Source organism: Vanacampus margaritifer, chromosome 18, assembly GCF_051991255.1.
Source record: "Vanacampus margaritifer isolate UIUO_Vmar chromosome 18, RoL_Vmar_1.0, whole genome shotgun sequence".
NCBI lineage: Eukaryota > Metazoa > Chordata > Actinopteri > Syngnathiformes > Syngnathidae > Vanacampus > Vanacampus margaritifer.
Genome location: NC_135449.1, coordinates 15494720 through 15518448, shown reverse-complemented (window position 1 = coordinate 15518448; position 23729 = coordinate 15494720). Strand labels below are relative to the sequence as shown.

At 40.2% G+C, this 23729-nt stretch overlaps 2 protein-coding genes and 2 non-coding genes across 4 annotated transcripts; 2 read left to right on the top strand and 2 right to left on the bottom strand.

Moving 5' to 3' along the window:
* The first annotated feature begins 456 nt into the window (after positions 1–456).
* On the top strand, positions 457–15931 carry LOC144038872 (cerebellar degeneration-related protein 2-like). The gene is made up of 6 exons (XM_077551700.1): positions 457–622; positions 5176–5288; positions 7764–7912; positions 7988–8152; positions 10349–10556; positions 10632–15931. Exons 1-6 carry the CDS (start codon positions 544–546, stop codon positions 11394–11396), a joined length of 1479 nt encoding a protein of 492 aa, XP_077407826.1. The 5' UTR covers positions 457–543; the 3' UTR covers positions 11397–15931.
* A 5456-nt stretch (positions 15932–21387) lies between these two features.
* On the top strand, positions 21388–21460 carry trnar-ucg (transfer RNA arginine (anticodon UCG)). The gene has a single exon. It is a non-coding gene; the product is annotated as a tRNA-Arg (tRNA).
* A 685-nt stretch (positions 21461–22145) lies between these two features.
* Positions 22146–23431, bottom strand: mrpl58 (mitochondrial ribosomal protein L58). Its single transcript, XM_077551086.1, has 6 exons — positions 23219–23431; positions 23012–23039; positions 22862–22921; positions 22713–22795; positions 22444–22613; positions 22146–22299 (listed from the first exon to the last, which is right to left on the bottom strand). The coding sequence occupies exons 1-6, from the start codon at positions 23390–23392 to the stop codon at positions 22215–22217; spliced, it is 600 nt and encodes a 199-aa protein (XP_077407212.1). The 5' UTR covers positions 23393–23431; the 3' UTR covers positions 22146–22214.
* Positions 23432–23555: 124 nt separating this feature from the next.
* Positions 23556–23627, bottom strand: trnaq-cug (transfer RNA glutamine (anticodon CUG)). Its single transcript has one exon. It is a non-coding gene; the product is annotated as a tRNA-Gln (tRNA).
* Positions 23628–23729: the final 102 nt, after the last annotated feature.

Genomic DNA, 23729 nt, shown 5'->3' with positions numbered 1-23729 from the left:
ACTTCCATGATGCTTGCTAAAACCTGAACCCAAATTTCAAATTGTCATATCTTAATAGTGAGATATTACATCTTCTGGGCGGTAACTCGGCTGTCGCAGGATGCCACACAGGAAGTTGTATTAAGATCTGATGTTGCATTTCAAAATAAAAAAAATGTATGCAATACTTTTTTTTTCACCCAATAATTTCAGAAGTAGGCTATGTTTGAAAATAAATTACCCCCAATAATCACTTAATTCAAAGGCATCGATGGCCTTTATTTTTAAATTGGGCTAGCCTGACCACAGTGACAGGAAGTGCTCCTCTTGCAACATCACTGCCACGTCTCGTCTTTGCAGCTACTGCAGACGGGATGGGCCGAGAGAGAGAGAGAGAGAGAGAGAGAGAGAGAGAGAGAGAGAGAGAGAGAGAGAAAGAGAGAGAGAGAGAGAGAGAGAGAGAGAGAGAGAGGAAATCAGGCAGCTCCGGCTTGATGTCTTGAAGGAGCTAGGAGTCAAGGACTCTTGTCGGAGTTTGTATTGTTTGGACCGCGCTCTTCATCCATGCTAAGCTCAGGCACAATGGACGAATTCGTTACGGAGGAGGAAGAGCCTTGGTACGACCAACGGGACTTGGAGCAGGGTAAGATCCTCCTCCTTGGCCGCAGCATCCCAACAGGAAGTGGCTTCAGCCGGCCGGCCCGCCGGTGGCATCTCTCAGTGGCACCCGCTTAACAAAGGCTCAGTCTCATGCTCACGACGAGAATATAACTTTTGCATTATCATTTTAGTGGCATAGTCAAGACTACAATTTTTTTTGGTCGTTTAGTTGTGAGCTAAAAAAGGTATTTTAAAAGCATGCAGTGTGTCGGTTTGTCCCCCCCCCCCCCCTCAAAACAAAGCGATCGAACGTCTGCGAAGTATTCAGTCTCAGTATATTGTATTATAATTCGAATTGTATATCAAGTTACATAATTTAATAAAAAAAATAATCTCGTGTTCTAGTAAACAGTCAAGTGATTACCCTGTCATTTTGCCTCTGAACATGGTTTAATGTCAACGGGTCCAATTAGTCATGAAAAGCCATGTTTATTAATATAAAGAATTTCTGAAATAAAGATCACATCTTCTAGGCAAATTTGACCATTCTGTAAAGAGACGCACTTTTTATTTGCCAAGAATATATATATATATATATATATATATATATATATATATATATATATATATATATATATATATATATATATATATTGTATGTGCATTTTTGTCATTATAAAGGCAGGCAAAATGATGTTACCGAACAAAAAAATAAAAAAAAATTTCGTGAGCACAAGGTATTTAGTATTGTTGTATTGTGTTGTATTGTATTGTATTGTATTATGTATTTAGTGCTATTATTATTATTATTATTATAAATGACTTAGACTTGTGTCACTCCCTGTACAGTTAACAAAAACTAAAGTAACTTAATTTAAAATTGAAAAAAAAGAAGCATTTTCATTAATGAACTAAAATAACTTGAACTACATTTTCCATTTAAAAATGAACTAACTGAAACTACATTTATAAGACTAACTAAAAGTAATTATAGCGCAAATGTCCTTCGTCAATTAATTAATATCATGAACTTTTGGGGTTCACATTAAATGTATTTATTTCAGTATTACTGTATGGCTATACAGAAGAGTGAAGGTCACACAGTCATTTGGGAATTGTACTTTATTGCCCAACAATTTTTAAATCTCCATATAAAAATGTATGAATATTAAAAAACTAATACTAACTAATAAATACTAAACTAGAATAACGTTAAAAAAATAAAAAGAAAGAAAGAAAAGTCAGCTTTTGAGGGCAAGCTATAGCCTATAGAAAATGACCTTATTCAATGCAGTACTGTATACTGTATACAAATGAACTGCAACGCAGGTCGGCCTCACTGTTTGAAAGTTGGCTCTGGCCTTATATGTGGCGTGTGTGTGTTCTCCCCATGCTTGCATGAGTTGTCTCCAGTTTCTCTTGGGTTAACTGAAGGCTCTAAATTGCCCATGGATGTGAATGTTTGTTCATATTTGCCCTGTCACAAATATGACTGGCGACAAGTTCAGGGTGTACCCTGTCTATCGCCTAAAGTCAGCTAGGATAGCCTCCAGCACACCGACTACCTTTAAGAGGACAAGAAAGTGGAAGAATGGTTACTTTTGTCCCCAAAAATATCATTTGTTGGCTGCAGTCAATGACAATGCTTCATGCTGTGATGCTGAACTCCACTTACCTAATTTCCACTCTCTCTTTAACGCTCAGTCACTGTGCCAAGTCATCAGAATAATATATTCCTGAAGGTGAACCAGTGCTGATGCAGAAACTGTGCAATGGCATGGATTTATCTTACTTCGGCTCATGCACTGCTAATGTCAAAAAGCCTCACGTGATGAAAAGGCTGTCTTAAAGTGAGCTGGGTGCTGCGTGAGTCTCTGTGATGAAGTCAAGGCAGTGCTGTCCTTTGACCACGTGACCTTATCTTGCGACATTTCCAGATGCAACGAGCCCCTCAGGAAACTTCCATCTTGCCATGAATTGCATGAATGATAGGTACATTACACAGTATTCAAGTACTTGTAGGTCTAAAATGAAAACCTGTATTATAGATGTCTATATACACATTAAAAAACTAAATATAGGGTTATTACTTCTCCTTAAGTATTGTTATTTTGATGTATATGGTATACTAAACATAGAAGACTAATTAGCTAAACCAATCACAGGAGGGGAAAAAACTGATGTCACGCTGTGCCATCACAAAGGTGCAGAGTGGTCAATTGATTAGTTAAGATAAGACACAAACTTTTCAAAATGTATGTTCAATGGTTTACATTTACATGGCAACACATACAGTTGAAGCTAAAATCTGATTGGGAAAAAAAACAAACAAGGATTTTAATGCTCCATAGTGTGATCAGACCATTAGCCTTTATCGACGACTAAGTTGAACTGCGTGTCTTTCTAGTGGATACTGGATAGTTATAGTTTTTGTAATATATTAATCCACTGTTTCCTTTTCCTGGTGTAGGGAGTCCCTCCAGTAAACGTGTCTTAAAGTGACATCTAACTTTTGATTTGCTGTTTACATTCATAAGAAAACAGTTAGTGCTGGTTTTATTACGGCATCAATTTGGCTGAATGATTACATTTTCATTGCTCCTGTGGGGAAAATTGATTGGTTGCATCAGCATACTAAGAGCTGTAGCCTATACAATTATTTTGTCTCTTTCATGTAACCAAATGAGCAAATAATACATAACTGAATCTAAAGTTTTTGTTCGAATTTCTGAGTTTACAAACTTGGAGGAGTGTGAGCCAGTGGAATTCCTGATGTTGCCACAGCTCACGTTACAGCTCTAAGAGCAGGAAAACAACAGAATGTTACACATGTCATTAGCATGCATCGTTGTTTGGGTCTATTGTGTGAGTGTGTGTTTTTTCTCTCTAGAGTCTCCACTGGCTGAATTCCAGGAAGCAAATGCTTGACCATTGTGCCAGCTAAGAATGGACCTTGGTTTAAATCAAATGAGAGGCCTCCTAGGCTCTTTCATTACTCTGGCTTAAGTGTTTATGTTGAGCAAGCACAGAGCATCAGCTGTAGATGTCACTGTACTGGTCGTAAACATCATGATTAGGACAGATATAGAGAATTACTCATCTATAACACAAAATGAATGGCTGCATCACAGGACAGAAGGAACAGAAGATGTCTTGTTTTCCACATTCCAATCACTGGGGTGACTTGTGTCAAATATATATTGATTTTGGAAGAAATCAACAGGGAATATAAACACACGTTATGTACAGTGCACAATTCAGTATTATGTTTTATTAAGATATTCAATCACAGGAATGAACAGAAACATGCAGGACAGGCCTGTCTGCGGCAAACGCACAGTCATGTATGAGGCAGGTATCGATTGGAATGTTTTCTGATGCAATTATTAGTATTGATCGGTCTGCTTCCTCTTTCGCCTTTTCTCTAGTGCTTTCAGGTGGTTGCCTTCCTTAAAGCTAAGCTAAGATAGATGCTGACATGTTTTTGTTTGTTTGGTTTTTAGTGCTTCTAGATCTCATTTGCTGGTCGTAGTCCTAGATAATCCGAGGCATCTATTTATTTTTTCGTTTTGTCAAAATACAAGCAAATGTAGACTTTATCACATTATATCCGATTTTTAAAAAATATTTTATTTTAATAAAAACAGTTTAAGTAGTCCTGAAACTGAAATTAATTAGGTCTACAGTACTGATTAATACAACACTAAAGTTATTAAAATGTCCCTTTTTAGTCTGTGAGAGAGATAAACATAACACCAGTGCAATCTCATGGGGTAATTTGAAAGTCCTCTGGGCAAGACCTTGTTATTCTTCATCGCTTTTTCGATTATGACCTGACTTACTTTTTAATGAGTTGTATACAAATAGCCTTTGGAATGTCTATCCGCCCTTCAAGTGTTGAATTAAAAAATCCAAATTGCCCATTTCTGAAAATGTGTCTATGAGTGAGTGCCTGCAGCTGATTTTCATAATCACCACCGCCACACCTTCCCTTGACATGCTTAGCAAAGCCATTTTCAAGCGAGTTGTATATGCAGCTAAAAGCGATATATTATGATAAGCGGCATACTTTATTGCCTGGTGAAGTTGTTGAATATATGGTGTGTGTGTGTGTGTGTGTGTGGGGGGGGTATTTGTGTTTGGAGATGTGTCACATACTAACAGTGTGGTGTCAGACTTACTGCTTCCAAGAGTTCCCACTGACTGAGCATACAGTAGATGGAGCTCAATAATTTCAGCAATACAATAAACAGGATGTGAAAAGTGTGCTATAATCTTTGGGCTATTTTCATCAAAAATAGCCCAAGATACCTCAGTACTAGTACAAAAAAATGCATGCTGCTAACTACTAGGATCACAATTAATCAAAATTGCATTGTTTTTTTTCCCTCCTGGGAGCTTAGCGCCCCTTTTTTGTTCACCTAATCCTTTTTGTCGCTTGCATATCCCATCATTTTCCTCTGCCTGAATTTCTTAACTTTCTATTAATATCCCATCATTTCATGCTTCATCTCTCATTTCCTTTCTCACCTTCTGTTCCCGTTCTCTGTGCATACATTATTAATTCAACGCTTCCTTAATCTGTCCCATTTATAGACCTCCACCTGGCTGCAGAGCTGGGAAAAACCTTGCTGGAGAGGAACAAGGAGTTGGAGGATTCCCTGCAGCAGATGTACATAACCAATGAAGAACAAGTGCAAGAAATTGAGGTATAAGAGAGGCGGTGATAATGATAAATAATAACTAGAAAAATTCCCGCGGAAATTTTGAATGGGACTGCTGACTCTTTGGTAATGAGCTGAACAGTTTAACACTGGAATCGGTCAAGAAATGTGGAAGTTAACCATAATGAACATCAACTAAAAGTATCTCACTGTCCCTGAACATGTATTTTAAAAAATGTAAATGAGCTGAACAGTTTAAAAATTAAATGACTGGAATCGGTCAAGAAATGTGGAAGTTAACCATAATCTAAAAATATGTCACTGTCACTTTAAGAACTCATACCCATTTTTGACTTGGAGCAGTCACGCGCCCCACATTCCATTGAGATTGCGTGAGAGAAGCACCCCTTCAACAAAAGCCTCTCGCGACTTAACGGTTGAAGATACAGATTCAAGAAATGACTCGTTAGAACGGCAAGGGTTTGGGGAACACGAGCACGTTCTAATTTTCGTAATCGGATAAAAAATGACCAAATAAGAGCAGGTTGAAAACTTATGATTTATCAGAAATGGAGAGAGGAAGGCGCCTGAAATTAACATGGCAGAGATAGGCGAGTTGGTCCGACTTGTCCGAGCTTAAAGGGAAAATAAAGGTACTAAATGACACCTTAGCCAAATGAAAGTTAGTTTGTCTGAAAGAAGACACTCGTGACTACAAAATGTGAGAATTTGACGTCTAGTGAGCAAAGATTGTGGCCATGGTGACGAGTTGAAGTGAAACTTTTGCAAAAAGAAGTAGACTTTTCTTTTTTCCCGTCACTCTAAAGTTAATTGGTCAACAGAGTGGCGGTAGAAGCCTAATTCACTCACTGTCTTTGAACCCGCACAGAGGGGAGAGCTTTCATTCCTTAAAAAAGACACTGAGCTAAAGATGGGAAAAATTCCTACAAAATGAGCTAAAATTCGTATCGGTCGGATAACGTATGCGCGCGCAGCGTGTCTTGGAAAAAGGTGCTTGATGTGTGATTTTCTCTTCCCTTTTCCCATTCATTCCCAATGGGGAGTTAATTTGGGAGTTTTTTGGGAATAGCGTCGCCATGGTAACTGGGAATTCTTAGAAAAATAATAGCGCAGCGAGTCAGATCGAGCCGCATCGTTTGATACCTCATTTGTGCCGGTGCGATGTACGGTACGGGCCGCATTTTAGCGGATAAACCACTGTCTTAGGTAGAATAACAATATGTGCCTGCTTGCTTAGCCAAATGAAAGTTAGTTTGTCTGAAAGAAGACACTCGTGACTACAAAATGTGAGAATTTGACGTCTAGTGAGAAAAGATTGTGGCCATGGTGACGAGTTGAAGTGAAATTTTTTCAAATACATTATTTGGTTCCCGGCACTGGATGGCTAATTAGCCAACAGAGTGTGTGAGAAAGCTAATTCAGTCACTGTCTTTGAACCCGCACGGGGGGGGGGGGGGGGGGGGGGCTTTCATTCCTTAAAAAAGATTTCGACACTGAGCTAAAGATGGGAAAAATTCCTACAAAATGAGCTAAAATTCGTATCGGTCGGATAACGTATGCGCGCGCAGCGTGTCTTGGAAAAAGGTGCTTGATGTGTGATTTTCTCTTCCCATTTCCCATTCATTCCCAATGGGGAGTTAATTTGGGAGTTTTTTGGGAATAGCGTCACCATGGTAACTGGGAATTCTTAGAAAAATAATAGCGCAGCGAGTCAGATCGAGCCGCATCGTTTGATACCTCATTTGTGCCGGTGCGATGTACGGTACGGGCCGCATTTTAGCGGATAAACCACTGTCCTAGGTAGAATAATAATAAGCCCAATTTTCTAGGAATAGTAATATGTGCTGCTTGCTACGCAAAGCAGTCCCATAATAAGCCCATTTTTCTAGGAATAGTAATATGTGCTGCTTGCTACGCAAAGCAGTCCCATAATAATAAGCCCATTTTTCTAGGAATAGTAATATGTGCTGCTTGCTGTGCAATAATTTGAAAAAAAAATTTTGAATAATAGATGAGTCATCATCACAGTTAAAACAGGCACATTTAAAGAGGACGTAAACTAAACTAGTTTAAACACGGCATTCTGATTAATATTACGTTTGCGGAATATGAATTAAGCAGCAAAATCTACCTGTTTTTATCCATCCCAGAGGGTGGCCATTTTGGCACTTGTTGTCGAGTGAAAATGACATGACAGTTGCTCAGGGCTAAGGTAATGAGTCTGACCAATCACAGATCACCTTTTTTCTGAGTTTGGTCATGTGACATTCGCAAGCTGAGTCATAATTGGTTGTTACCAAAGCCCTGAGCAACTGTTTTGTCATTTAGAACATATTATTGTAAAGACATTTTTTGAGGGGTGACTTCTTCATTACAGGGAGAGGAAATTAACCAGAAAAACAATGAAATATGATAACTCAGTGTTCAGTAGTCTTTTAAGCAATAATATACAGTAGATTAATTCAGTAGAACAAACATATCTCTGTGTTTATTGTACAGTACCTGTCAAAACAGCTGGAAGTCCTTCGAGACATGAATGAACAGCACGCCAAAGTGTACGAGCAGCTGGATGGTACTGCAAGAGAACTTGAGCACACCAATCAAACACTCGTGATTGACAGCAAGACCTCACAGCAAAAGATCGAAAGGTAAAATCTTTACTCACTCTTAAATGTGTCACCATCCTGCTTTAAAAAAACGTGTTGTCCTGCCTTTTGGATCAGGTTAACAGGGACCATTGAGACGTTGCAGAATCAGGTGGAGTCCCTTTCAGGACAGGTGGAGCAGTTGCGCTCAGTGGAACAGCTCAGAGTGAAAAGGGAGAAGAGGGAACGACGCAAGACCATCCACTCCTTTCCTTGTCTGAGGGAACTTTGCACAGCACCCAGGTATGGTGGTCTCACTGCTGTCTGGTAATGACAAAGGAGTTAAGCACAAATCATGAACAACAAGTTAAAACAGGGATGGGCAAAAATTAAGGTAGATAGGATATCGTACGTGTAGATTCCTGATAACATAAGAACATAACTAAATGTAGATATTTCTATGTTTTTAGTGGACATTTTTGGGTTTATTCTGGCTAATTTAAAAGAGGTCTATTGTATTTTTTACCATCTCAAACAGTTTCAAGCTTACGTTTGTCAAAACACCCCATCGATCAAGAGTTTTAAATACAAAAACATAAATCTTGACTTGCCGAAATTAGCTTGTTTTAGGCACTGCCTTATACAGTGAGTCAGCCCTCATCCCGTCCCACAGACTGGTGAGTCTGGCTTTAATTACAAAGACGACCAGTCCGGTGGCTCTCTCCAGATGAGTACAAGCGTGCCGACTCACGTTTGGCTGTCTCCAATTCTGCGTCACTCAGCGGCCGTCTGCTTGCTTCTACTTGTGGAAGACAAGCCCAGTATGGAAATCATGTGAACGCCTTGATAAAGAATGAAAGCAAACTCAGCTCTCAACTCAACTGAACTTTGTTTATGGTATAAAGCCCTGATTTTGTACTATGTTACCGGTTCAGTAATTGTTTTTCAAAGTAAAAACAGATGTTTGCAAATGTCTTATTTTGATTAAACATAGAAGATAAGATCTTCTTTTATGAAGGACTACATAAAAAATCAGTGAACAATTACTGTTGATATGCTGTAATCAAAGGATTTGGAAAATTTTAAAATAAAAAATAGCTAAAACAATTACTAGATTATTAAAATAGTTGGAGAATAATTTGATAATGATTACTTGTTGATTAATCGATTAATTTTGACAGCTCTACAGATATTATAATCCCTACTTAAGTTACAGTTCTAAAATTTCCTTTTTACAATTAAAACATTTCTTTTTTTTTGGGATGCCAATCAATATATTTTATTTTTAAACTAAATATAGAATAGTTGGTACATTAAAAACATGTACCATGTTAAGTTAAAATAAATAAATATATGGGAGCTATTTTTAGAACAGACCTGTGGACTAGTCACGTTCTCCTTTGGGGCTAACAAGCACCAGTTGGCACAATTAGAATAAATCAATCAATCGATGTGCAAATCAATCAATCAATCAATCAATCAATCAATCAATCAAAAATAGTTTTTTTATGATTATGCACATTAATCAACATATCAGCAAAAAGTTATTTATATAAGTATGCAGGAATTAGTTAGCACAATGTCACCCTCCTGAGTGTGTGTGTGTGTGTGTGTGTGTAACTGCTCTCCCCTCCCCTCTCTGCCCAGCCGGGAAGGAGAAGAAAAAAAACTGCTGACCTCTTGTCATTAATTTCAAAGAGGTGGCTCGTTTAGTTCAAGATGGACTCATCTCTGCAAGCAGCAAATCATTTTGCAGCAAGACATGACCTGCTAAATAGTCTAATCAAAACATAAAATAAAAGCTTATTACTGGTGATGGACAGTTTTAGTAGAAATCTCGACTTTTTTAAACTGTGATAAACTGTCAGTGAGGTAATGTGCAGCTCAATGAGCAATGACGGAGAAGTGGTAGGTTCTTCATAATAAAAAAACATATTAAAGTTGTTTGTGGGGGAGGCTGGATTGAAGTAATAGCATTAATAAGTAATAGCCCCACTATCTCATAACAGTAACTCACTAAAATAATAGGTAGATGAAGGATAGGTAGATGAAGGATTTACTTGTGGACAGGCACTCCAGCAGAGGGGGCAAATCCAGGTCCAAGTAGTGAAAACCCTGCCACAGTTTGGCTTTAGCCCCTGATGCTAACTATTTAGCTAGCTAGCTAGCTCCCTAGCAGTTAAATGAGCACCAATGGAGCTAACTAGCTAGCATCATTGGCTAAAGCCAAACTGTGGCATTTAGCCCCAGGTGCTAGGTAGCTAGCTCCATCATTGGCTAAAGCCAAACTGTGGCATTTAGCCGGTGGTGCTAGATAGCTAGCTCCATTGGTGCTCATTTACCTGCTAGGAGCTAGCTTGCTAGCTAACTAGCATCAGGGGCTAAAGCCAAACTGTGGCAGGGTTTTTACTTTCTGGACCTGGATTTGCCACTTTTGCACTCGAGAGACAATTCTCCCTAATATGCCCCCTTCAAAGCTTGTTTTTATGATTGTGTCAGATACGAGGATGAGTTTGTAGTGGGAAGGGCTGAAAGCTTTACTTTGGAGCTGAAGAGTCAACCATTTGAAGAGGAGAACAAGCACCTGAGAGAGGCGGTGTCAGCTCTGCGAGCGGCTATTCGGACAGAGCGGGGTCGCCGAGAGGGTGTAGAGAAGGAGTGCAACCTGCTCCTTGCAGACTTCTCGCGCCTGCAAACACGTGTGCAGGTGATTTTTGTGCTATTTCTTTCACGTTACGACAAGCCACTATCGTACAATGCGACTTTGTGATTTTTATCCTAGGATGCCGAGAGTTGCCAGGCAAGGGTACGGGAATTGGAGGTGGAGCTGCAGGAGCTACAACAGCTACGCCACACTCGGACTTTCCTTCTTGGAAACGAGGATGATGGCGTTACCCTGACCCAAACTGTCCTCAACAGTACGCCGGAGACCGACACCTTCTTGGAGGGAGAGGTCGGTGAGACAGGAGGAGGTGTTAGGGAGGAAACGGAGGGCGGCACCGGTGTGGACGGGGAGGCTCTCCCCGAGTCGAACCCCGTGAGGAAAAGCTGTAGCGACACAGCACTCAACGCCATAGTCGCCCGGGATGCGTCTGGTCGCAGGAGAGGAAGCTACGCACTTCACGCCAACAGCGTGAGGAAGAGAGGGATGTCCATCCTCAGGGAGGTGGATGAGCAGTACCACGCATTACTGGAAAAATACGAGGAGCTGCTGGGAAAATGCAGACGCCACGAGGAAAACCTTTGCCACGCCGGCGTCCAGACGTCCCGACCCGTTTCCCGAGATCCTTCCATGAAAGACTGCGCTATGGGCCACGCCCCTGCACCTCCGCCCAGCCCTACCCAGTCCCCCTCCACACCAGAAGCCATCGAGATGATTGGCAAGCAAGTGGAGGCGGTGGATAAGCGTCTGGGGCAAAACGCTCCAGAGTATAAGGCTCTCTTCAAGGAGATATTCTCTCGTATCCAGAAAACCAAGATGGATATTAAAGCTTCCAAATCTGCAAAATCCAGCAAATCAAGCAAATCAGGCAAATCTAGTAAATAGTCACGCGTCTAGCTATAGAGGACAGTTATAGGACAGTGTCAGTGTTTAGTGCTTCTGCGCTGTGAAACCTACACAAAAACCTACACAAACCACAGGTATTGCACACGATCACACTCCATCCATTACCTAAATCGCTAGACCTTGTTAGGGTTGCAGATGATGGAGCCTATCCCCGGTAGGGGGGCCGTCAATCACATGGCTACGGAAACATGGAACTGCCAGTGTAGAGTAAACATTTTTGACAGGTAAACTCATTCAAACTTATTTGCATGTATCAACTTGGAAATATGTTTCAACGTACTTGTAGGCAAAATGCTAAAAAGGTTCAAACAAAGTATTTTTTTCCTATTATGCCACAAAGTATTGACTTGTGCATACTAAAAAGTAAAACAAAAATAAAACATAACAAAAAAGCACCTTTTTTTAGGATTTAAATTAAGGAAGTACAGTGTTCCCTTGTTTTCCTTTGGGGTTAGGTTCCAAAGAATACCCGCAATAAATGACATCCATCTTTATGTTTTACATTTATTATAAATGTTTTAAAGAAGTAAAACACAGTTTATACACTTTTCTCATCAAGGCATTCATATTTATTTCTTGTTTAAACATTCTCAAACTTTCATATATTTTATAAAATAGGCACATTACGATAAAAAAAGTAAAATGCATGCAAAATTGCACAAAAAAAAATCTGCCAAAAAGTCAGGCTGCGAAAAGTGAACCGCGTTGTAGAGAGAGAACATTGTTCGTAGTTTTTGTCTTTTTATTATGTCTGCAGTCCATGATTTCCGCTTGGCATTTTTGCCCATAATGCCAATATGATGATTTGATATGCGCATGTGGAAGTCTGTACCCCATGGCATTATGGGAAAGAAATGCTAAATGAAAATCATACACTACTCTATTTGAAACATTGAAAAATAACATTACAACAAAATAGCATAATTTGACAATTTTGTCAAAAAACAAACAAACAACAGAGACGTTTAGCGCAGCTATTCCACAAAACAAGTATGAATACTCTGAAAAGAAACCCAAAGAAACCCACTTATAAAAGAAAAGAATTGCTATTCGAAATGCTTATCTAGTCTTATCCCGATTTCACCTCACTTATTTCTTTACTAACTCATTATTCGTAAATGCCAAACAAGCATTCTATTTTCAACCACTGTTTTATTATTATTCCTTCCTAGTATATTTAGCAAGAATGAATTTTTTTATACAGTTTCTTAAATTGACAAATACTTAAAAAAAAAATAAAAATAATTTTCAAGACCATTCCACAAAACCACTCCACAGATCGAAGTGCACATACTTTTGAGTTTTGTGCGATAAATAAATAATGAATAATAAAAACATTTTTTTTAAATTACGAATAAACAATGTTTAATTAGCTAACCCTCAAACTACGGGTATAATGTAGGCCAAATTATTATTATTATTTTACTTGTGCATGTGCAAGTCAAAACCCCGTGGCATTATGGGAAAAAATGCTATGTTTTTAATATTTAGCCTATAAGTAGGTTCGAATGTATTTGCATGTACGTTCGAACTAGTTTGACAGTAAAAAACGTTAGCAGTTCCACACTTCCGTACAGGGCGCATACAAACAAACAACAATTCAAACTCACATTCATGGACAATTTACTGTCTTTAATGAACTTAACAAGCATGTGCTTAGGGAAATCCCATGCTAGCATGTGAAGAACATGCAAACTCAACAAATGAAGGGAGCCAAAATTAGAAATCTTAAGCTCAGAAGTGTAAAGCTAACCGTGCCTGCTGTTGGCACTCGTTACAAACAAAATATGTCTATTTAAATGTGTTGACTACAAAACAAGAATATGTGTGGAATACAGTATGTATATTATCTATGGGGAAACAATCTCTAATCACACTTTAGTCTTTTAACTAGAATGCAAACAAGTAGAGCGAAAACCTCCACCAAGGCCGAACAATCCTCCTTTGGCTCTACACCATGCTGCATATGCTACTTTCTTACCTTATTCACTGAGAAACTCAATATTTTCAAAATGCTATGCAATTGTAAACAATGAAATAACATACAAAATGGAATGGCACTCAGTGGAACACAGACCTCTGTCAAGATTGAAGTATTAACGAGATTAAATATATATCTATGTATATTCCACATCATAGTTGTGGTGTTTGCAATCAGTAGCATGCGCTCGGACTCGAACAAAGAAATTGTCAATTAACTCATATGCTCACAAAGATGTATAAATACGTTCTATTATAAATGATTTAAGTGTCCCAAAGACGTATTTACTGTATACGTTTTTTTATGCTAAATCATACAGAAAGCTTTGATGCAGCCTCTCAATTGTAAAGAACTGGTTGAAACAATGGTAGTTGTTACAGCAGGTTGCAGCAGAGTATATGAGATCAACCAGGGCCATATTGCATAAAGCTCATTTACCCCCAGTTCTAAACAGATTTGTGAATAATGATGAAACTTAGCTATATTCTAATGCTAATTGCTGCCAAACAGAAACCGATAGAAATTGACTTTTTTTCCTGATGAACAACAAGACTTTAATCTTTATTTTGGTAGGTTCCATGTTTTTATAGCAATAGAACACAATATTCTATGGGCCTTGCAAAATCAGTCCAAAGCCAGTAAAATGGCCGGGAGCTTTGGGATTGCTTCAGTGAAAATGGCTGGGAGTGAATGAGTTAACGACCTTTATTTTGAACCTACAAAATTCCTGTTTACTGCTGTTTTCACATCTTGCCACATAATTATATGAATTAAGACAGCAAAAAGACAGAAAACTAGCACTTTCGCATTGTGTTCACACTCAAATGGCAAAAAGCGGGGTAATCCCTATCTACATTTAGTCCTGCCGGTAATTTACACCGAAGAATAAACGTCGTAGCACATGACACCCCTTTGCAAAGTTTTGTGTTATCCTTCTATGAACAAACCAACACGATTCTCAACCTCTCGGCTTTGCTCTTTTATCTCGATACACACCAGAATTCAACGAGTTTTGTTTAATTTAATTTTTATTTTTTTTTAAACAACTTCAATTGTTGTGCAACTAATAAATCGTAAACAACATCCTTGGCAAAGGTAAAATTATGTCACATTCACATTTGTTGCTCTACTATCGGACGCTGGCTTCAGATGCAAGGGGTCCTTGTTATATGATGGCCTTAATTTGTACTTAACTTGGAATACACAGTCTGTCACCAACCTACTTTAATGCTGCAGCAAAATTACAATTACAGTGAATATTTGTTTGAAGGCCACTTCTAGGCCATAAATGTAAAATAGTCAAATGAGAAATAGTAAGTATGACAGTAACTGAGCATAAACACGGTACCACGTGATGACGTATTCTTACGCTGTACGCTGTTCATAGCCTCAAAATGTTATATGACATAAACCGAGGCGCCCTCATATTCAATAAATAGTACACTAGAACGTAAAAGCTCACCACTATATCACTGACATGAATACAAATGGAAATAACAGTTGCTATGTTGAACCATGTTGTATTTGAAACAATGGAATCTATTAACATTTCTGGAACATTGGTTCATGTTGAGCCTATGGTGCTAGTTTCCCATTACTTTTATTTTTTTGATATGAATGTATGAATAAGCTTTCTTGTTTTACTTCTTAATTATGTAAACTTGCTCACTTTTAGTGGGAGTGGAATGGGAATAATGATGCCACTATCAGAATGCTTAATGTGAAGTTCTTGCTATTGGCCAGTTAACCTACTACGCAGGTCGGTAGTCTTTAAGTCATGTTTTGACTTTCGGCTTGTCCCACAAGGGTCATCACAAATGGTCACTTGCATGATTTGTTTCCCACTGTTTTTTTAAAATAATCATTTGGTGTCAACGTTTTTTGACATTGAGTCATTCTAACAACATATTTAATAATAGGCATGTTGAAGCCAGGGCTTTGTCTAAACACGTGCAGCCTAAACGACTAACCTTAAAAATCCTTTTCATGATTAAATGACTTTTTTTTGGGGTGTCATGATTGCCTGTGTATAGTATAAAGCTTTACTAAAATGAATGTTTTTAACATGTGGAACACAAGACTAACTTTGAAAACCTTGCTCAGGCATATTTGACGCAACACATTCACAATATGAAGTTGTGAGGGATAGACTTTTTTTTTAAATTAATTCTGGCGAGGAAAGCAGAGATTATGAACATTTTGCAGTAAATAAAACATGATAACTGTGATGTATCAAGTGCATTTTAAGCAAACTGTTAACTCAGTTAGAATGCTAGATAAATATTAATGTAAACCTACCGGCTTTTATCAGTGTTTTTGGATCATCTTTTGTACTTTGTTTGCTTTTGAGAGTGGAACTGTACCGCTGTATTTTTTTATTAAAACAATGTCATACCATATGTTATCGCTTTACATTTACTATTCATTCTAACCATGTGCTGTATCATTATTGTGACTCATATTTTAGATTCATCTTGTCAGTTAAATACCACTGTCTCAACCAAGACTGATGATAATAAAGCCTTAAACTGCATTCATTGTTGTTAATGTGTTGCAATTGGACATAACATCAAACACAACCCTGCTATACCTTGGGTGCCAATTTGACCCGATTCTAATGACTCTATTAAATGATCTACATCTACATAATTTTCTTGTCTAAGTCAAACCAACTTTACCTACCTAGCAATTGAGTAAACTAAAATTTAAAAAAAAAACGCAGTAAATTAGAATTTGCTACAGTATTTCACTCTGTCCTGTCCTGTGCACATTGTTGTATGCATTGATGTTCCTTTCAGATCAATTTTTGCAGAATAAACATTTGTAAAACAGTTTTAGGGTTACTTAGGTAGTCAACACAAACAAGTAACTGACAGTGACACATACATTTGTGTTAGACGGAGACGAACGATTCAATGAACAAATCTTTTGAACGGTTCTTTTTAATGAACTGATTATAAAGATTCAGTTCACTTAAAAGAACTGTCATGCCCATCACTAGTGGACGCTCAGAGTCCTTTAGCATTCACGCTTGCCGAGCAACTGCTTCAAACTGGACAAGAATATAGATAGTACCCACGAAGTCTGCCGGTAGGCGTGTCCAGCTTCCGACACCTAGACAATAGTATAAACGACGCGTATTAAAACGGCTGAATTGACGGCAATGAGCACGCAAAGTGCACGTTGCACCGGGAAAGCTTACAGGCAAATAAACGCCAGCGGGACGTTACAAAAATTGGACTGTCCCAATACATTGAAGCAACCGATCATGTACATGGACACCGTGAACTACCTTATAAATGCGAAGAGTGCATATGCCTTTGAACAACTAAAAGCATTTCAATCAATGGAGGCAATCAACCAGCCTTGTTGTGGATGAGTGTGCGAAGTGCAACACATGACCGTGAACTTTAATATGTTGATAGTGATGGCAAAGCTTATGAGGAGAAATTTGTCTAAAAAATATTCACACAAATAAATTCGTGTTCACATGTGTTTTTAAGATCCACAAATATTTTCGCGATTTTCACATGTTTTTCAGATCCACAAACATTCGTAATTTTCACGTGCTTTTCAGATCCACAAATATATCCGCGATTTTCACATGTCTTTTGTAATTTTTTGTGTGCATTTTCCCTGACTTTTGCTTGCGAGTTGTCAAAAGTGCGTTTGTGGCTCGTTGCGCAAGCGCATTTATTTTTTAGATAAACATCACACTGTTGCTGGGGGCCTGGGGGCGGCTGGGGCTGGGTTGGGGTGGATGGGGGGCGGGGTGTCGTGGGGGGAGCAGGGGCTGTGGACCGGTGGGGTGCCCGGCGGGCCTGCCGTGCCCCGTCCTGCTGCGTTGGGTTGGGGCGCGGGCCGTGTTGGGGTGGGGGGCGCTCCTGGCTCCTGGGTTTGCTCTCCAGCCGGTGGCCCCTGCGGGGCCCGGGGGTTGCCCCTTGCCGCTGCCGTGACTTGGGGGGCCCTGAGGTGTTGCTCTTGCTCTGTCCTGGCAGGGGTCGACGGCTCCCCTCTTTGGTAGAGATTTTCATGCATGCCAGATCCAACACACCAGCATCTATCGAAACTCAAACACAATCTGCTTCTTCCTCTGGTCATTGAATCGGTGAAGGCTGGTGTCTGTGGATCTCACTCTGTTTCATCTGTTCTTCCTTCCTTTCCTCAGTCTCTCCTTTGGTCTCTTGAGGTCTCCCTAATTTGTTGGAATTTAGATGTTTCTGGGGTTGGTGAAAGACTCTGGTTGGTAACCCGGTGGGCAGTATGTAATGTCTGGTCGGTGCTGGATTTCACTTTGCTTTATTTTCTTTGATCCTTCCTCAGGTCACCTGGCAACCTCACAACTCTAGCTGGGTTCTGAAGTATTCGGTTTAGGTGAACGGTATGGGATTTTTAATAGGTTTTAGATGAACTAATGAATACACACTCACGCACGCACACATGCACACACACACACACATACACACGCACATTTTAGAAGGAGGGCACTTTTGGCTAAGGCAGGTCACAGGAGGAGCAGGACAAGAACAGGTGGTGCAAGGAGCAGGAGGATTTCGGCTCTGGTCTGCAGATGAAGGAGAAAGCACATTAGAAGACATCGTCACTGTTATGTGAAAAACTTTTTTTTCAACTTTTACATGTTTACGTTTTTGGGACGTATGCATTCAGTTTCATGCCAAAACATAAAAATGTAAAAGATGACACGTGTTTTTTACATAGCAACGACATGCAAATGTTCTTGTTGGACATGTACTTCTCCATTTGACCATAAGGTGGAGATGTAAGGCGCCTTTTTTGTTGTTGTTTAGTCTGCCTTTTTTTCAGGGTTGCTTTTTGAGCATGCCTTAAGGCAGTGGTAGGGAACCCTGGTCCTCGAGAGTCCCTGCCTGTTTTCCATGTCTCCCTCCATCAACACACCTGATTGATGAACAAGATCGTTATTAGGCTTCTACAGAGCTTGCTGAATAGCTGATCAGGTGAGTCAGCTGTTTGAGGAGAGAGACATGGAAAACAGGCAGGACAGCGGCTCTCGGCTCCCGGCATTCTGTTGCAGTGTGTGTCAACATGAAAATCTTTAAAAATTGTAATGGCATCATCTGATTCCCTTAAAAAAAGGTTAAAGGTTGAAGTTCTTATTTGAATGGAATCCAATCAGCCGGATTGGGAAACAATCATTTGATGACATGCATGAAGGACAACTTCTCAACGGAAGCCTTTACGGGTCAACATTTCAAGCTAAAACATTTTTTAATTGTTGGGAGCCGCTTTCCTGAATTTCACACTAACACAATGCAGCCACAAACCAATAAGCTGAAGACTCACAGTTGGCACGCTTGCACTTGCAGATGTACTTCAGCTTGTCGCTGTCACAATAGTAGTTGTGCCAGCGGTCCTGGTTGTCACCCGCTATCACAGCGCAGTATTTGCCTTTCTTTTCAGGCTGAGCCGGGTACCAGTACCTGCAACAGAACAACTTTTCACACAGTTATCTTACCATGCAGGGGAGGCGCGCCTTCAAAAGCCAGCTGGCGTTTGTGCACCACGTGTGTGCCAGTAATCAATATTACCTAAAACATTTAGGAAACCTTATTCTGATATTGTAGAAAAATGAAGCACTGACACCCAAGGAAGTAGTCATCATCATCTGTGGTTTCTATACATCTACTGAGTGTCACATGAGTAAGAGGCAGGTTTTTTTTGTGGTGAGGGAGGGTCATTGGAGTTACTTAAAATATCCTTTTGACTTGAAAGGTATTGTATAATAAAGAGGGAAAAGTGAATTTGTTGCTAATGAATTCAAAAGCTCATGAATGATATTAATTGATAAAGATGAGAGCAGAGCAGAGGAAATATTTGTTGGAATTAGAGTTTTGTTACCGCTTTTTTTTTTGGTTCTGTTTGTTACTCCTCCGTGAGCTGACACCTTACCGTGGTGGAGGGGTTTGTGTGTCCCAATGACCCTAGGAGCTGTGTTATCTGGGGCTTTATGCCCCTGGCAGGGTCACCCATGTAGGTCCTAGGTTAGGGACCAGACCAAGCACGGTTCACATGACTCCTTATGACGAACAAAATCATTGGAAAAACGTTTCCCTTGCCCGGACGCAGGTCACCGGGGCCCCCCTCTGGAGCCAGGCCTGAAGGCAGGGCTCGAAGGCGAGCGTCTGGTGGCCGGGCCTATACCCATGGGGCCCGAAAAGGCAATGTGGGTCCCCCTTCCCATAGGTTTACCACCTGTGAGAGGGGCATACTTATTGCCACCCCCCGGCTAGGCGCCTGTACGTTAGGGTTTACCCCGGTGGACGAGAGGGTAGCCTTCCTCCGCCTTGGACACTCGGGTGAGAGAGGGGCGGAGCTATCAACTGATCACCACCTGGTGATGTGTTGGCTCCGATGGTGGGGTAAAATGCTGGTCCGACCTGGCAGACCCAAACGTATTGTGAGGGTTTGCTGGGAACGTCTGGCAGAATCCCCTGTCAGAAAGAGTTTCAACACCCACCTCCGGCAAAACTTCTCCCTTGTCCCGAGGGAGGCGAGGGACATTGAGTCCGAGTGGACCATGTTCCGCGCCTCCATTGGTGAGGCGGCTGATCGGAGCTGTGGCCGTAAGGTGGTTGGTGCCTGTCGTGGCGGTAATCCTCGAACCCGAGTCCTATTGGGCCTTTTTGGCCGGTAGGACTCCGGAGGCAGCTGACGGGTACCGGCTGGCCAAGCGGAATGCAGCTTCGGCGGTCGCTAAGGCAAAAACTCGGGCATGGGAGGAGTTCGGTGAGGCCATGGAAAACGACTTCCGGACGGCTTCGAAGAAATTCTGGTCCATCATTCCGCGTTTCAGGAGAGGAAAGCAGTGCGCCTTAACACTGTGTATAGTGGAGATGGGGTGCTGCTGACCTCGACTCGAGGCATCATGAATCGGTGGGAAGAATACTTCAAAGACCTCCTCAATTCCACCAACACATCTTCCTTTGAGGAAGCAGGGTGTGGGGAATCTGAGGTGGGCTTCCTTATCTCTGGGGTCTAAGTCACTGAGGTGGTTGAGCACAACATGTTCCTTCGTTTATGAGTTTAGAAAAACGGTCGTATATTCTAAGCAATGTCAGCAGCGTGCGTGCGTATATCCAATCAAAGAAGCCAAACATTTGTGCTAATCTTGATGCGCGTGTGCGTGTCCTCGTCCTCCATTTGAAAAGACGTCAAAGTGAACAGCAGTTCCAAATTTCCTCTCGCTTGCATTCTGGCTGACATCAGCCATTGCAAGCCCATTCTGCTGCTTGAGGCGGAAACGAGAAGGTCATGAGGAGTGCAAGCGGACAGACGCAAGTCTTTATGCTCCTTCTAAGTCCTGCAGGAGTGAGGTTATAGTTCACCAAAAGCAGGGATCAGCATCAGTAAGCGTTCCTGACTTTCAAGCCATTTGAGAGCAAAAATGTGTAGATGCCGCCAAACATTTTTCAGATTGTGATGAAGGAAACAGTGCACTGTAAAAAAAAGTCTGACTGGGCTGAATTCATATTTACAAAATAAAATCTGGTAACCTGTACATGAAAAAAATGACACTATGTAGTTTGGTATAATAATATGTTGGTGTAATATAATTTAAATAATCAGTCAGTTTTATTTTACAATTTTTTGTCTGAATACAATAAGATAAAAATCAATGAGTAGAATTTAATTATATTTTATCAGTAATGTCAGCAATGTTGGAAAATTAGTAAATGCGCTCGATGGCATGTTTATTTTTTGTTTCAATCACTAAAAACTTCCGTTTCCGGCCGAAGCCCGCAATGGTCAAAGTCGTTCGTGTGGATATGACGTCTGTCCGCCTACAGTTTTGTAAATAATGTGTACTTTTCAATTGTTGCTTAAGTAGCCGTTGAGAATTTATGCTTGTTAGCTTGCACGGTGAATTTGCCACGGTAGACGTATTTCCAATCGTCGAACTACTAATAAATAATATATACTTTTTGGGAATTATACACCTTTTAAGTTGTGGACCGCGTGGCCTAATGGATAAGGCGTCTGACTTCGGATCAGAAGATTGAGGGTTCGAGTCCCTTCGTGGTCGCTATTTTTTCTTGTTCATTGAAAACTATTGAAACTTTTCAAACTCCCCAAAAGCGTTCACGGCTTTTTTTTCCACGACATCCACCTATTGAAGTTGAAATCACCATGTGCGGGTGATTTGTACATATATTACATTTTACTAATCTCCCATGTGAGCAGAGTGGCGCAGCGGAAGCGTGCTGGGCCCATAACCCAGAGGTCGATGGATCGAAACCATCCTCTGCTATGTTTTTGACATTGGGTGTTTGTTTCGAAATAAGATTTTATAACGCTAGGTTTCGTCGCTATTGATAGTATTATCGCTTCCACGCACACCCACTTGTACATGTATTGTGCGGTATATGGGATGAATTCAATTTTTGCCGAATTAGACGCAGCACTCTGCGTATGACCCACAGTTATGGTGTTACAGTACAGTAGTAATTCATTACATTTATAAAGTCATATTTGCTATGCTAGATTATGCTCCAGTTGGTAAATGTTATGCTAATGCAGTGTTAACAAGCTGATAAACAATTGGTGGTAGCTGATATCAGTGACAAGTAATGCATTTCTATATTCCAGTACAGTAATTATGTACATTTTGATTCCTTGGCACTTTTAAAAAATATTTTTTTATCCATGGTTAAACAGTTTGTTTAAACTGTCAACATGCAGTCACATAATGTTGAAGCAGTATGCATATACATTTTTCAAAACTTTTATTAAAAAGAAAATAGAATAAATACAGTGAAATTATAAAGCTGGTTGGAACATCAATCGAAGCCCAGTCGCCTGCTCTCTTTTGTAGCAGCACGGATTTTCTTCTGTCGGAGTCTCTCCATGTTTCTCTTGTCCAGCCTGAAAAACATTTTTCCCATCTAAGAGCCTTAAAGGACCTATTAATAAAAGAAAGATAACCAGTCCACAGCATTTCCCCAAACAGTGGCTGGCCTTTACAAGGCAATGGAAAGGGGGAATTCCTGAATGATGTAAAATTGTTACCTAGACTTCCTGAGGGCGATATCTTCTGGCGTGGCCTCGTGTGGCTTCTCGCTAGCTTCAATAATAATGGCTGAGATCTTCTGTATGCAGTCACTGAAGTTCCTGTGCTGGTTCCTGCTCAGCTCTGAGGTCACCATCAACTCACCAGCCTTGTTGATACGATTTTTGTTCTGCGTCGCAAAGCGGAATTGTTGTACTCAATTGTTTTAATTACCATTAAATTAGAAATACAGAGCAAGAACACAGGTAATTCTTGTTTTTAAGCTTACCTTTTGCATGATTTTCTGTCTCACGTCTTCTGGGATCCAGTCTGCAGTTAACACATGAAATCTGACCTCGGTTTTCGTGTTGACTGTGGGTTGAAAATGGCATTGTCAACGTGGAACACAAAGAAATCCAGCGTTCTCCGTTTGACAACCTTTATTGACATGCTGACCACCAGGACCACTGCTTCTACTATAAGACACTGTCAGACGGTCTAAAGAAAATAAAGTGGTATTAAAAAGTAGGCATCAGTAAATTAGTAAGACAATATAACGGTTTTGTAATTTAGTTGGCAAATATTTACCTACTGGAACATGTACGTGTTGGGCATCCTAAAAAAAGGTAAAAAATAATATCAGTCGTTTGATTCGGCATCATGAAACGTTACAATTACATGTGGGTCATACAAGTCATGCGTAGTCAAAACAAAAATAATAAATATAAAATAAGAACGGTGCCTTCATTTTTTTCAGAGGACATTCACTACAATGCAGCACACTATTTGACTAACCTCCTCCGTATCTGGCCCTCGGTTTGCATAACCAGCGTTCGGCTGCAGGCTGTTTTTTAGTTCACTAGTCTGGACAAACCTAGGTTTTACCGACTGCGGAGTTACGATTGAACGAACTCGGACATTACTATAAAGAGAAATACAGAGTCGAGCCATATGTGCCAGTGCCGCCATGATGCCTTGACGTCACTGGAAATGACGAACGAGTACGGCGTGAACAGACGAGCTACCCCTTTCCACATTTCTCTAGTGATAAAAAGAGCATTTAAAGGTGAATATGTTTTTGATAAAATTCAATAAGAAAAACCTACATATATTATGTAAAATGCAAAAACCAAGGTTCCACCGAGATTTGAACTCGGATCGCTGGATTCAGAGTCCAGAGTGCTAACCATTACACCATGGAACCTGTTTTGAATCAGTGGGCAAATTTCTACAAATATATGTATAAGCCGGGCCTGCTGCCTCATATTTCACAGAATGGGGATTAAAAGTGGAAGAGTGTAAACAA